The following is a 13,027-nucleotide window of genomic DNA, read 5'->3' as shown; positions in this document are numbered from 1 at the left end:
TTTCCCTTTTCTCTATCGCTCTATCTTCCAGCTTACTCACCAGAGGACGAGTTTAAGGCTGGAGCGGTCGACGAGGAACACCTGCAGGATGACGGGCTGTCACTGAACGGGGAGGACACTGCGTACCTTTGCAACGAGGAAGAGGATGGAGGCCAGCCGCCCAGCTACCGGGCCTCTCCACTCAGCAACGGCACCAACCCAGACGCTGGCTACGGCTCCCCGCTCAGCGATGCCAGTGACCGGCTCACAGACTACAAGAGCACCTCCTCCAGGGATGGCCATGAGAGGGAGGAAGCCCCCCTCCCCTCTGGACCGAACAATGGCCTCTCACTGAGGGACAGCCTGGCTCAGATGAAAGCTGTCTATGCAAACCTGATCTCAGATGCCTCCTGGTCCAGCATTGCCATGGACATCATGAAAGCCACGCCTGCTACTGCTGGCGCCATCCCCATCCCCATCCCCACCGCCACCAGCCCCACCACTACCACCACACAAAACAACAACCACAGTGAGAACAGCAATGCTAGCAGCCACCACCACAATGGGAGAAGGAGTACTGCCACCGCCAACTACCAAACAAGCATTGGCAGTGGCAGCTCTAACGGCACCGTGGCTACCTCCATCAGTAGCAACAGTGGCACCAGCAGTGGCGGTGTCGGTGCTAGTAACGGTGGGGCTGTGGCCTATGACTGGCACCAGGCAGCCTTGGCTAAGACCTTCCAGCATACCCCTTACCAACTGCTGCCTGAGCCCAGCCTGTTCAGCACGGTGCAGCTCTACCGCCAGAACAACAAACTCTACGGCTCAGTCTTCACCGGCGCCAGCAAGTTCCGCTGCAAAGACTGCAGCGGCGCCTACGACACGCTGGTGGGGCTCACGGTCCACATGAACGAGTCGGGCCACTACCGTGACGACAACAAGGACAAGGAGGAAGAGCGGGGCAAGCGCTGGTCCAAGCCCCGCAAGCGCTCCCTGATGGAGATGGAGGGCAAAGAGGACGCTCAGAAGGTGCTCAAGTGCATGTACTGCGGCCACTCCTTCGAGTCTCTGCAGGACCTGAGCGTCCACATGATCAAGACCAAGCATTACCAGAAAGTGCCCCTCAAAGAACCAATGCCAGCCCTGGCCACTAAACTGATGCCCTCTGCCAAAAAAAGAGCCCTCCAGGACGCCCTGGTATCCCCATGCTCCCCAGACTCTGTCCTTGGTAGCGGTGGCCACATGCCCCAAGGGGACGTTGGGAAAGACCACAAGTCCACGACAAACCCCTATGTCACACCCAACAACCGCTACGGCTATCAGAACGGTGCCAGCTACACTTGGCAGTTTGAGGCTCGCAAGGCCCAGATCCTGAAGTGTATGGAGTGCGGGAGCTCCCACGATACACTGCAGCAGCTGACTGCCCACATGATGGTCACAGGCCACTTCCTCAAGGTCACCAACTCCGCCTCAAAAAAGGGCAAGCAGCTAGTGTTTGACTCAGTGGTGGAGGAGAAGATCCAATCCATCCCTCTGCCACCCACCACCACCAGGCTTCCCGTCCCCAGCGTCAAATCTCAGCCTGTCTCCCCTGCACTCTCCTGCGGCTCTGACGAAAAGAGAGAACCGGAAGACGAGAGGATGGAGGCAAGTGAACCCAGGGAGAAGAAGATCAAAGAGGAGAAGGAAGAGCCAGGTGAGAAGACTGAGGTGAATGCTGGGTCGTATAAATATCTGACAGAGGAGGACCTGGAGGAGGCTCCTAAAGGAGGTTTGGACATCCTCAAGTCCCTGGAGAACACTGTGTCCAGTGCCATCAGCAAGGCCCAGACGGGCACGCCCCAGTGGGGTGGTGGCTACCCCAGCATCCACGCTGCTTACCAGCTCCAGGGCCACATGAAACATGCAGCCCTGCACTCCTCGGTCCAGAGTGTGCAGATCCAGCCGGTGTTCAACAGCGGGCTCCGCTGCCTGGTGAACCAGGACTCAGGCTCAGTGAGCCACTCCCCCAGGAGCCCTGCATCTCCTCCTTCTCTCAGGAGCAATGTTACTGCCATGGAAGAGCTGGTAGAGAAGGTCACAAGGAAAGCTGTTGCTGCTGCTGTGAAGAAAGAGAAAGAGGAGAAGATGGTCAGCTTGGACCGCCACAGGCATTCATCCTCCATCAAGTCGCCGTCTCCTGTACTGAAAGAGCAGAGGGACCATCAATCAGGGCCCAATGACCTCACTGTCGGGAAGCCCCTCATGAGGAACAGCAGCCCTGGAAATTTAGAGTCGGAGATGGTCTGCAAAAAGGAGCCCAAAGAGAGCCTGGTAGACAACCACCACAGCCATTCAAAGAACGGCCCAGAGACTCGCCAGTCACCCATCACCAACGGCACCAACAGCTTGGGCATCATCACCGATCACTCACCAGAGAGGCCTTTCATCAACCCCCTCAGCGCACTTCAGTCAATCATGAACAACCACCTGGGCAAGGCCTCCAAGCCCGTCAGCCCCGCGGGTGACCCGCTAGCCATGCTCTACAAGATCAGCAACAGCGTGATGGAGAAACCGGCCTTCAACCAGACTCAAGCCAAGCAAGCCGAGCCCATCAACCAGTACTATCAGTACGAGAACAACGACCAGCCTATGGACCTGAGGAAGTCCAAAAACAGCAACAGCAACAACAACAACAGCAACAGCAGCACTGTCATCAACAGTAACAGCAGCATAAATGGTAACAAACCCATAATGTCAAGCCTGTCTCTGTCTGACATTTCTTCTCCTCTGAGAGAGAATGCTTTGATGGACATATCAGACATGGTGAAGAACCTTACAGGCAGGCTGACACCCAAGTCCTCCGCCCCGTCATCCATCTCAGAGAAGTCGGACGCAGACGGCAGTGCGTTCGAGGATGCTCTGGAGGACCTCTCCCCGGTCCAGAAGAGGAAAGGGCGGCAGTCCAACTGGAACCCCCAGCACCTCCTCATCCTCCAGGCTCAGTTCTGCTCTAGCCTGCGGGAGACCCCGGAGGGCCGCTACGCCATGACGGACCTCGGCCCCCAAGAGCGGGTTCACATCTGCAAGTTCACAGGCCTCTCCATGACCACCATCTCTCACTGGCTGGCCAACGTCAAGTACCAGCTCCGGCGGACTGGCGGGACCAAGTTTCTGAAGAACATGGACTCCTGCCAGCCTGTGTTCCTCTGCGGTGACTGTGCCTCGCAGTTCAGGACTGCGTCCGCCTACATCGGCCACCTGGAGTCTCACCTGGGCTTCAGCTTGAAGGACCTGTCCAAGCTGTCCAATGAGCACCTACGGGAGCAGCAGGCTGCCTCCAAGGTGATCACAGACAAAATGACTTTTGGCAGCACCCTGGCATCCCTGACCTCACCAGACGACGACACTGGCTCAGTTTACCAGTGCAGGCTTTGCAATCGGACATTCGTCAGCAAGCACGCAGTCAAACTGCACCTCAGCAAGACCCATGGCAAGTCACCAGAAGATCACCTGGTGTTCGTCACTGCTCTTGAGAAACTGGAGAAGTAGTAGAGGGGTCTGGAGCTGAGGGAAGAGACAGATAAACAGACAGAAAGACGGCTGTGTAACTGACCAGAATTTCATTGCACTAAGATAACATTGTTCACAGTTACTGCACTGGGCCAAACTGAGCCGCCAGAAATCAGTCTTATTTTTTGTTGTGATACTGCCTGACTGGACCATGTCTTATTTTTTATTTTTTTTGCCAAGCTTTTTTTAACACTTATTTTGTATTGTATTTATATGCTATTTGTCTGATCTGTGCATGTATTTTAGTGAACCAAGGTTAAATACAAGTTGTTTTTTTTATCTTTTCATGACAACAAAAAAACTACTACTGTTTCAATGGTGACTAAAGTGGCGACCAGAAAATGAATTAGGGGGAAAAGAAAACTGTACAATACTTGATATGAAGAAGTTGAAAATTCATTGTTCACACCAAAATAATGGAAGAACCCCTTGAAAGACTGACGTAGCACCTTATAGACGGTTAACATTTTATTTGTAAAGAGAACATGTTTTAAGATATTCTGCATTTTGTCCAAAATCTGTTTTAATTTGAAAGATCAATTATTTTCTTCTCTCGGTTCTTGTCACACTGCAACATCTTTGCTAAGGAATGGCCTGCTCAGAAATCTGTCAGTGTATTACAAAACGAAACAGATCATGTAAACATTCAGAGTAATTGAAATGCTGCTTCTGGTTACATATCAGTCAGTGAAAATGAATGGCCGTACAGTATGCAAGTTTGCTCAAAAAAAAACATTTTTTTTTCATGTGAAGTATCACTTATAGTAATTTTCCAATTGTATGGTTTGTTACAAGCTCCTTTAAAAAAAAATGCCGCTTTGAATTCAACCATTTAAAAGAACAGTCCTTTACATGTAAATGACTCACAGTGAAATGTCATACTCCATAAGACATATCTTGCCATTTGCAATAGCTCAACATTATTTGTACTTAAAAGGTGTGTGCATTCTTTAACTTTTATATCGTCATTTTATATATAAAAATTTAAAAATTTAAAAAATGTGTATATAGATATATACTGTAGATTCACAAAAATGTCATTTTTTAAGAAATAAGAATTTAGCTTCTTTGGCTTGGTTTACAGAAATGATTTGAATTATACTTGCATCCAATTTGATGCATGATATGGTGTGAAAATGAATTAAGCGATGCACAATGACTATACATTTCAATGTTTTATCGATGATATTGTAAAAAAAAAAATATTTCTAGCACCGATTAGTTTGTTTTCATTTAGTTTTTTTTTTCTCAATTGTAAAATAAATCTCAACGCAGTTCTTGTTAACAGTCATGGATTTGTGATTGTGTGTTTGTTTTGCATGGAAGTACATAAGACACAGTGAAAAGACTGGGGCTCACTTCGATCTGTGGTTACTGTTCTCTGGTGAAGAAAATAAATAACACACTTGCAAGTTCTCCGATGAAATACTGTAACTAAATACTCACCGTGCACAACATTTCTGTGTTTTACAAGGTTATATAAGGTGCAACATTATATTATAACATATGACATAAAATGATATATTACGTGTAGAGTACACACAAAAGAACATTAGCTTTCCCTTCTTCATTGATACACATAAAAATGTTTTTTTTTAAAGATCAAAGTCTATTAAGAAAACCTAGTGTCATGCCACAAACCAATGACTGCGAATCATCATATAATGATGATGATGAGGGTGATGATAAGCTGTAAGGGGGTTTATTGTGCTGTGAGCCCCATGCTAGGCTTGTGACTGGCCTTTGGAGTGTCTGCACTGAAAGAATCAGTGTTGTCTTCATGATGGGAATGAATGTGCTTGTGCCTGTCTTCCTGGAAACGAGTCCGATGGGTGTCTGTTCCATTTGATCCAGACTGCTGATGGTCAACGCTGCGCAACTCAATAAATAACACAATTAAGATGTCACGCAATGAGTATTTTGGACTGAAACGATACCATTATATGAGTTTCTCTTGATAATGTCACACAGCCAACTTTCACAAGAGTTAAGACCAATAGATCAGGGACAGAACAATGAATCATAGTATTAACCTACTGGGCAGACACTGGTTGAATCCACGTTGTCTCCATGTAATTTCAATGAAACGTGCCCAGTGGGACGTGACCTTTGTTTGACCTTTGCTGTAGTTTAACAGTGTCACAGAAGGATACGTTCCTCGAGCAGCTGTAGAGAAATGGCACCATCAACAATTTGATCTCTCATCCCTCCCTCAGGTCTCAGATTTCCGACTGGGTTCTAACTAGACATTGTATCAGCAGAGGAGCTCAACAGTGTAATGACTTGCAGTCCTCATTCTCAAAACGTGTTGTATTGGCCGTGTGCTGTGCCTATCACTGCACCGTGCTGACACACACACACACACACACAACACACACACACACACACACACACACACACACACACACACACACACACACACACACACACACACACACACACACACACACACACACACACACACACACACACACACACACACACACACACACACACACACACACACACACACACACACACACACACACATTAGTAAGTAGTCTTTGTGAAAATTAAACACATTTTTTTATCCAGCTGCACCTTAGTATGTGCTACATGGATTCGTTGACAAAGGAAACACAGAGAGTGAAGATTAACCGGAATGAGGATGCAGTTTCTCTGGAAGGGGTGTTGGGGAGTTGGGTTATAAAACAAACAGAGCAGATAAACAAGGAACACTTTGAGGAGATACTGTTCAATGCACACAAGAAATGAAAAAAGGGGGAAACCTTGTAGGTTTTTCGGTTTAATACCCCTACAGCTAAACCTGTCATTCTGCTGTGTCGTCAGATCGCTGTCTGTTGAGCAGATAGAGACTCTATCCCTGCTTTGTTAGAGATCAGCACACTGTTTCCTGTACGCATTCTATGTAAATTACATGCCATAATCGCAGTTCAGGACACAATGCTGGTTCCCGAGGTGCAAACGGAAACCGAGGGTAGATAAACACAGTCTGGGCAGATTTGCATAGCTTTTGTGTTTTGGGCGCGCAGAAACGTGCGCCCGGAGGATTCGTAGGGATTTCCTCGAGGTTTTGTATTTGTAAATGCCGACTTCCTCCCAGGGATCGGACTATTATGTGCAGGAGCAGCAGACAGAGGTGGGTGTCGAGGAGGGGCTCAGATATAATAACTAAGTATTACCTGGGCTTGTGACAGTATGTGGAGGTGAACATATCAACTTCTCTGCCGCTCCTACTGTAACAAAATATGAAAGAAGAACCATCGCTACACACAATAACCTAATATAGCCCACAGTATAGGGAAATGCTCCCTAATTGCGAAGGTGTATCCTAAGTCACTCCTAAGCTCTATCAGATCTCAATAGTTCAAATGGTTGAGGAAGTGTGTGTGTTGCCATCTTGCCATCTTTTCATATCCAGTGTGACTTTGCATCTGATCCCTCACAGGAGCATTAAATCCCCTTCAAGGTGTATTATAAAACTAAGCTCTGCCTCTGGGTTTGTATTCTGCACGTTGCACACACACACGCGCACACACACACACACACACACACACACACACACACACACACACACACACACACACACACACACACACACACACACACACACACACACACACACACACACACACACACACACACACACACACACACACACACACACACACACACACACACACACACACACACACACACCTCTATGCCTACAGTTGTAGGATAAGAAAACAAGTGCCTTTTTGGTCCTTGTGTCTATGGACTGTCTTACCTGTGAATATGTTGCGGTTACCGGCAGGCAGAAGGATCAGAGTTACTCCCCCTTAAACAAAGACAAGCGGCAGCAGAGGATCCCACCACCGGTCGATTAAAGCCTTGAACTCTGTGTGCTCCAACATACGTTGGTATAAAGCCTTGAACTCTGTGTGCTCCAACATACGTTGGATTAAAGCCTTGAACTCTGTGTGCTCCAACATACGTTGGATTAAAGCCTTGAACTCTGTGTGCTCCAACATACGTTGGTATAAAGCCTTGAACTCTGTGTGCTCCAACATACGTTGGATTAAAGCCTTGAACTCTGTGTGCTCCAACATACGTTGGATTAAAGCCTTGAACTCTGTGTGCTCCAACATACGTTGGATTAAAGCCTTGAACTCTGTGTGCTCCAACATACGTTGGATTAAAGCCTTGAACTCTGTGTGCTCCAACATACGTTTTAATACCCCCCCCCCCCCAGAAAAATACCACAAATCCAGCAAAACAAATGCCTGACAGTATCAGCACAACAAAACCAACACAGACAAAAGGCAACTTTGTATCACATCTGAGAGCAACACGGGACAATCTGTTTGTCTCCTGATATGAGCAGCTATTGTCAACGCTGCATTCGGAAGTTGTCCACGTGTCTTTGCGTAAGGTGGCTAAACGGTGCGGTTTCCTTTTCTCATTCCACTGTCAAGTTTGATGTTGATCTGACATTTGCTTCACCTGCTTCAACCACAGAAATAGTTTGTTCAAGATCATGATATTACATTTCACTCTGTAATTTCACCCTTTAAGTTTCCATGTAGAGCCCATGTTTTCTGTGCTGCTGATCAGTCTTCTGCATCATTGATTCACCCTGAACACTCTCCCTGGAGTTTCATGGTGTTGTAACTCATTGGAGTCCGTCATGTTGCAGTCACACTGCTTCCTTCAGCTGGATGTAATTGATATCTGCAGGTTGCCACTGAGGCGCCCTTGTAAAATGCCATATTAGTGTCAGAAATAGTGCAGTTGTTTTAGATGGCCAGCCAGGGGCCTTTTATCAAAGCAAGGTTATGTTGGCGTCGGAGGGAGATGTGACAAAGTTGTCTTTGCAGGATGATGGTGGCTGACAAATGCAGCTATAACGGATGTTGGAGATAATCTTTGTCTGCCACGTCTTTAGTTATGATCTCTTAGCCTGCCTGGATGAGGACTGCAGGTGTATATCGCCAAGCCCCTTCATCCATCACATGCCCAGACAAAATGCTGAAGATGAAATGTTTCTCCATCTTGGGGATGAGGGATGTGGTTTTATTAAACATCCTCCCCTCCTCTAAAATCTCTCCATACTGCCGCCGACTGCAGGTTACTTTCTCCTAAGAAGGGAGGTTTGTTGTGTTGTTTTCTCCTCAATGGCTTACAAGCAATTTCTGGATCCATGTTGAAACGCACAGTGTGTCTATAGCAGAACACTAAATGATCGAATGCTCAAATTACATTTGATCGTTTTCTTGCCTTAGACCACTTTTTGCGACACTCGAAATACAAAATGTCATCAGCGAATACAATATTCACTGTCACGTGTTTGTTTCGCAAAATATTTGTTTTCATCAGCAGAGAAATGGGTGCAATTGTGTTCATTTTTTTCTGGCAATCAGTAAATACTAACTGCACAAAATTCTAAATCGCTCCATCAGTGGTCGGTACCATTTACTAAGATGAGGGAGGGGGATTTCTTTTGAATGAACATGGCCTTATTCCTAGTACAGCATATTGGACAACTGTCTTTCATATTCCATTCACCCAGTTCAATGTAACATTGATAGGTTTAGGCTACTACATGACACTCAAATTTCCACCGTACCCATCATGAGGTTCCTACAACCTAGACTATGAATGAAAGTTTACAAAGTAGATGCAAAGGTCGAGAGAAATTTGAGTAGTCAAGGTGAAAGACATTGACGTGTTCAGTACCGCCTTGCACACTCTTGCCTGCATCTAGCTAGCTGATCTAGGGTGTCATCATTAGCTCAACTGTTGCAAACGAGAGTTTCTATTGGACAAATTCAGGTACACTATAAGGTACCAGTAAAAAGTTTGGACACACCTTCTTGGACACACCTACCTACTTCTTCTTTATTTTTACTATTTTCTACATTGTAGAATAATAGTGAAGACATCAAAACATAACATAACACATATGGAATCAAGTAGTAACCATAAAAGTGTTAAACAAATCAAAATATATTTTTGAAATTTGATTCTTCAAAGTAGCCACCCTCTGCCTTGATGACAGCTTTGCACACTCTTGGCATTCTCTCAACCAGCTTCGCCTGGAATGCTTTTCCAAAGGTCTTGAAGGAGTTCCCACATATGGTGAGAACTTGTTGGCTGCTTTTCCTTCACTCTGCGATCCAACTCACCCCAAACCATCTCAATTGAGTTGAGGTCGGGTGGTTGTGGAGGCCAGGTCATTTGATGCAGCATTCCATCACTCTTCTTTTTGGTCAAATAGCTTTTACACAGCCTGGAGGTGTGTTGGCTCATTGTCCTGCTGACAAACAAATGATAGTCCCACTAAGCGCAAACCAGGTGGGATAGCATATTGCTGCAGAATGCTGTGGTAGCCATGCTGGTTAAGTGTGCCTTGGATTCTAAATAAATCACAGTGTTACCAACAAAGCACCCCACTCCATCACACCTCCTCCTCCATGCTTCATGGTGGGAACCACAAATGCAGAGATCATCCGTTCATCTACTCTGCGTCTCACAAAGACAGGGCAGTTGGAACCAAAAATCACATATTTGGACTCATCAGACCAAAGGCCTGATTTCCACTGGTCTAATGTCCATTGCTTGTGTATCTTGGCCCAAGCAAGTCTCTTCTTCTTATTGGTGTCCTTTAGTAGTAGTTTCTTTGCAGCAATTCGACAATGAAGGCCTGATTCATGCTGTCTCCTCTGAACATTTGATGTTGATATGTGTCTGTTACTTGAACTCTGTGAAGCATTTATTTGGGCTGTAATTTCTGGTAAATCTGATGAATTTATTATCCTCTGCAGCAGAGGTAACGCTGGGTCTTCCTTTTCTGTGGCGTTCCTCATGAGAGCCAGTTTCATCATCGTGCTTGACGGTTTTTGCGACTGCACTTGAAGAAACTTTCAAAGTTCTTGAAATTTTTCCGAATTGACTGACCTTCATGTCTTAAAGTAATGATTGACTGACGTTTCTCTTTGCTTATTTTAGCTGTTTTCGCCATAATATGGACTTGGTCTTTTACCAAATAGGGCTATCGTCTGTATACCACCTCTACCTTGTAACAACAAAACTGATTGGCTCAAATGCATTAAGAAGGAAAGAAATTACACAAATTAACTTTTAACATGGCAAACCTGTTCATTTCCAGGTGACTACCTCATGAAGCTAGTTGAGAGAATGTCAAGATTGTGCAAAATTGTCATCAAGGCAAAGGGTGATTTTTTTTGTTGTTGTGTATTTTCACCCCTTTTTTTCTCCCCAATTTCGTGGTATCCAATTGGTAGTAGTTATAGTCTTGTCTCATCGCTGCAAATCCCATACGGACTTGGGAGAGGTGAAGGTCGAGAGCCATGCGTCCTCCGAAACACAACCCACCCGCCAACCGAGCCGCACTGCTTCTTGACACAATGCCCATCAAAACCGGAAGCCAGCCGCACCAATATGTCGGAGGAATCACTGTACATCTGGCGACTGTATCAGTGTGCACTGTGCCTATGCCCACCACAGGAGTTGCTAGCGCGCGATGATACAAGGATATCCCTGCCGGCCAAACCCTCCCCTAACCCGGACGACGCTGGGCCAATTGTGTGCTGCCCCATGGGCCTCCCGGTCACGGCTGGCTGCGACAGAGACTGGACTCGAACCCAGAATCTCTAGTGGAACAGCTAGCACTGCAATGCAGTGCCTTAGACCACTGTGTAAAGGGTGGCTACTTTGAAGAATCTCAAATATAAAATATATTTTGATTTGTTTAACACTTTTACCACAGGATTCCATGTGTTATTTCATAGTTTTGATGTTTTTACTATTATTCTACAATGTAGAAAATAGTTTAAAAAATAAAGGAAAAACCTGGAATGAGTAGCTGTGTCCAAACGTTTGACTGCTACTGTATGTAGACACGCCTTCAAATTTGTGGATTCGGCTATTTCAGCCACACCCGTTGCTGACAGGTGTTTAAAATGGAGCACACAGCCATACGATCTCCATTGAGAAAAATTGGCAATAGAATAGCCTCACTGAAGAGATCAGTGACTTTCGACATGGCACTGTCATAGGATGCCACTCTTCCAACTGTAAGTGCTGTTGTGAAGTAGAACGTCTAGGAGCAACAATGGCTCAGCTGCGAAGTGGTAGGCCACACAAGCTAACAGAATAGTGAAGAGCGTAGCATGTAAAAATCATCTGTCCTCGGTTGCAACACTCACTATCGAGTTCCAAACTGTCTCTGGAAGCAACGTCAGCACAAGAACTGTTCGTCGGGAGCTTAATGAAATGGGTTTCCATGGCCGAGCAGCCGTACACAAGCCTAAGGTCACCCACTTTGCCAAAGCACAGCCCCCACACCACTAGAGGGATATCTTCAACCACCAACTTACCATACAGAAATGGTTTGTCGAGATCGGCGTGGAAAAACTTGACTGGCCGGCACAGAGCCCTGACCTCCACCCCATCGAACTCCTAATCGCCCAACAGTGCTGACCTCACTAATGCTTTTGTGGCTGAATGGAAGCAAGTCCCCGCAGCAATGTTCCAACATATAGTGAAAAGCTTTCCCCGAAGAGCGGAGGCTGTAATAGCAGCAAACGGGAGACCAACTCCATATTAATGTCCAAAATTTTGGAATGAGATGTTTGACAAGCAGATGTCCACATACCTTTGGTCATGTATTGTATGTTTATCCCCATTTCGTTCCGTTTTCTTCCGTTTTAAGAAATATTTTTCAACAGTATCGGTGGAAGGAATACACTCCTGATCACATGCAAACACAGTTCCCTTTCATAGCAACCACATACAAACAGCATGATCCTTTTGGCCATTGTATAATTCATTCTCGCATCTATGCGGTCTCCTCCTCTCACCTTTTCCATTCACTTGTGGACTTCAGTGCACAGTGCATCAGCATTCTGTGACCAGGCAAAAAAAAACTTTCCATGCCAAACCTTCATATCATAACCGCTAACCGCTACACACAGCCTACATCGTTGTCACCATATTAGCTAACGTCTTAGTCAACATAGCTACTAGAACCAATCATGCACCACAGTCAATAAGCAGTTTAGCAGTTATACTGACGGGCCCCGGTGGCAATAAATTAATAAAACCAAAAGCTTACCTTGACTTTGAAGTGTTGGATAACCATAACCAGCTATATAACATAGCATCCCTTTCTGTTTTACCCAGCTATTTGAGTAGGCTAAACTAGCTAGCTGCATTCGCTAGCTAAGTATGTGAAAGTGAAAGTGGAAGTAAAAATACAATGAAATATATCTCTCTCTCTCTCTCTCTCTCTCTCTCTCTCTCTCTCTCTCTCTCTCTCTCTCTCCCACTTCACCTTCCTTTAAAAAATTGTTTAGAGTCAACTACTCATTGCATGTTATGCACTGCTAGATAGCCGTAGCTCATGCTTTCAGTACTAGATTAATTTTCTAATCCTTTGATTGGGTGGACAATATGTCAGTTCATGCTGCAAGAGCTCTGATAGGTTGGAGGA

The 13,027-nt window shown here is 45.8% G+C and overlaps 1 protein-coding gene across 2 annotated transcripts in view; it reads left to right on the top strand.

The window, feature by feature from the left end:
* LOC123997547 (teashirt homolog 1-like) overlaps window positions 1-4,822 on the top strand; it is a 43,798-nt gene extending 38,976 nt beyond the window's left edge. For both annotated transcript variants that reach the window (XM_046301906.1, XM_046301905.1), the window contains exon 3: window positions 32-4,822. In XM_046301906.1, coding sequence (XP_046157862.1) covers window positions 32-3,510 — 3,479 coding nt within the window. In that variant the 3' untranslated portion in view covers window positions 3,511-4,822. The remainder of the gene's footprint in view (window positions 1-31) is intronic.
* The last annotated feature ends 8,205 nt before the right edge of the window (window positions 4,823-13,027 follow it).

Source organism: Oncorhynchus gorbuscha, linkage group LG15, assembly GCF_021184085.1.
Source record: "Oncorhynchus gorbuscha isolate QuinsamMale2020 ecotype Even-year linkage group LG15, OgorEven_v1.0, whole genome shotgun sequence".
Classification (NCBI taxonomy): Eukaryota; Metazoa; Chordata; class Actinopteri; order Salmoniformes; family Salmonidae; genus Oncorhynchus; species Oncorhynchus gorbuscha.
The sequence above is the reverse complement of the archived record's forward strand: the minus strand, read 5'-3'. Positions and strand labels throughout refer to the sequence as shown.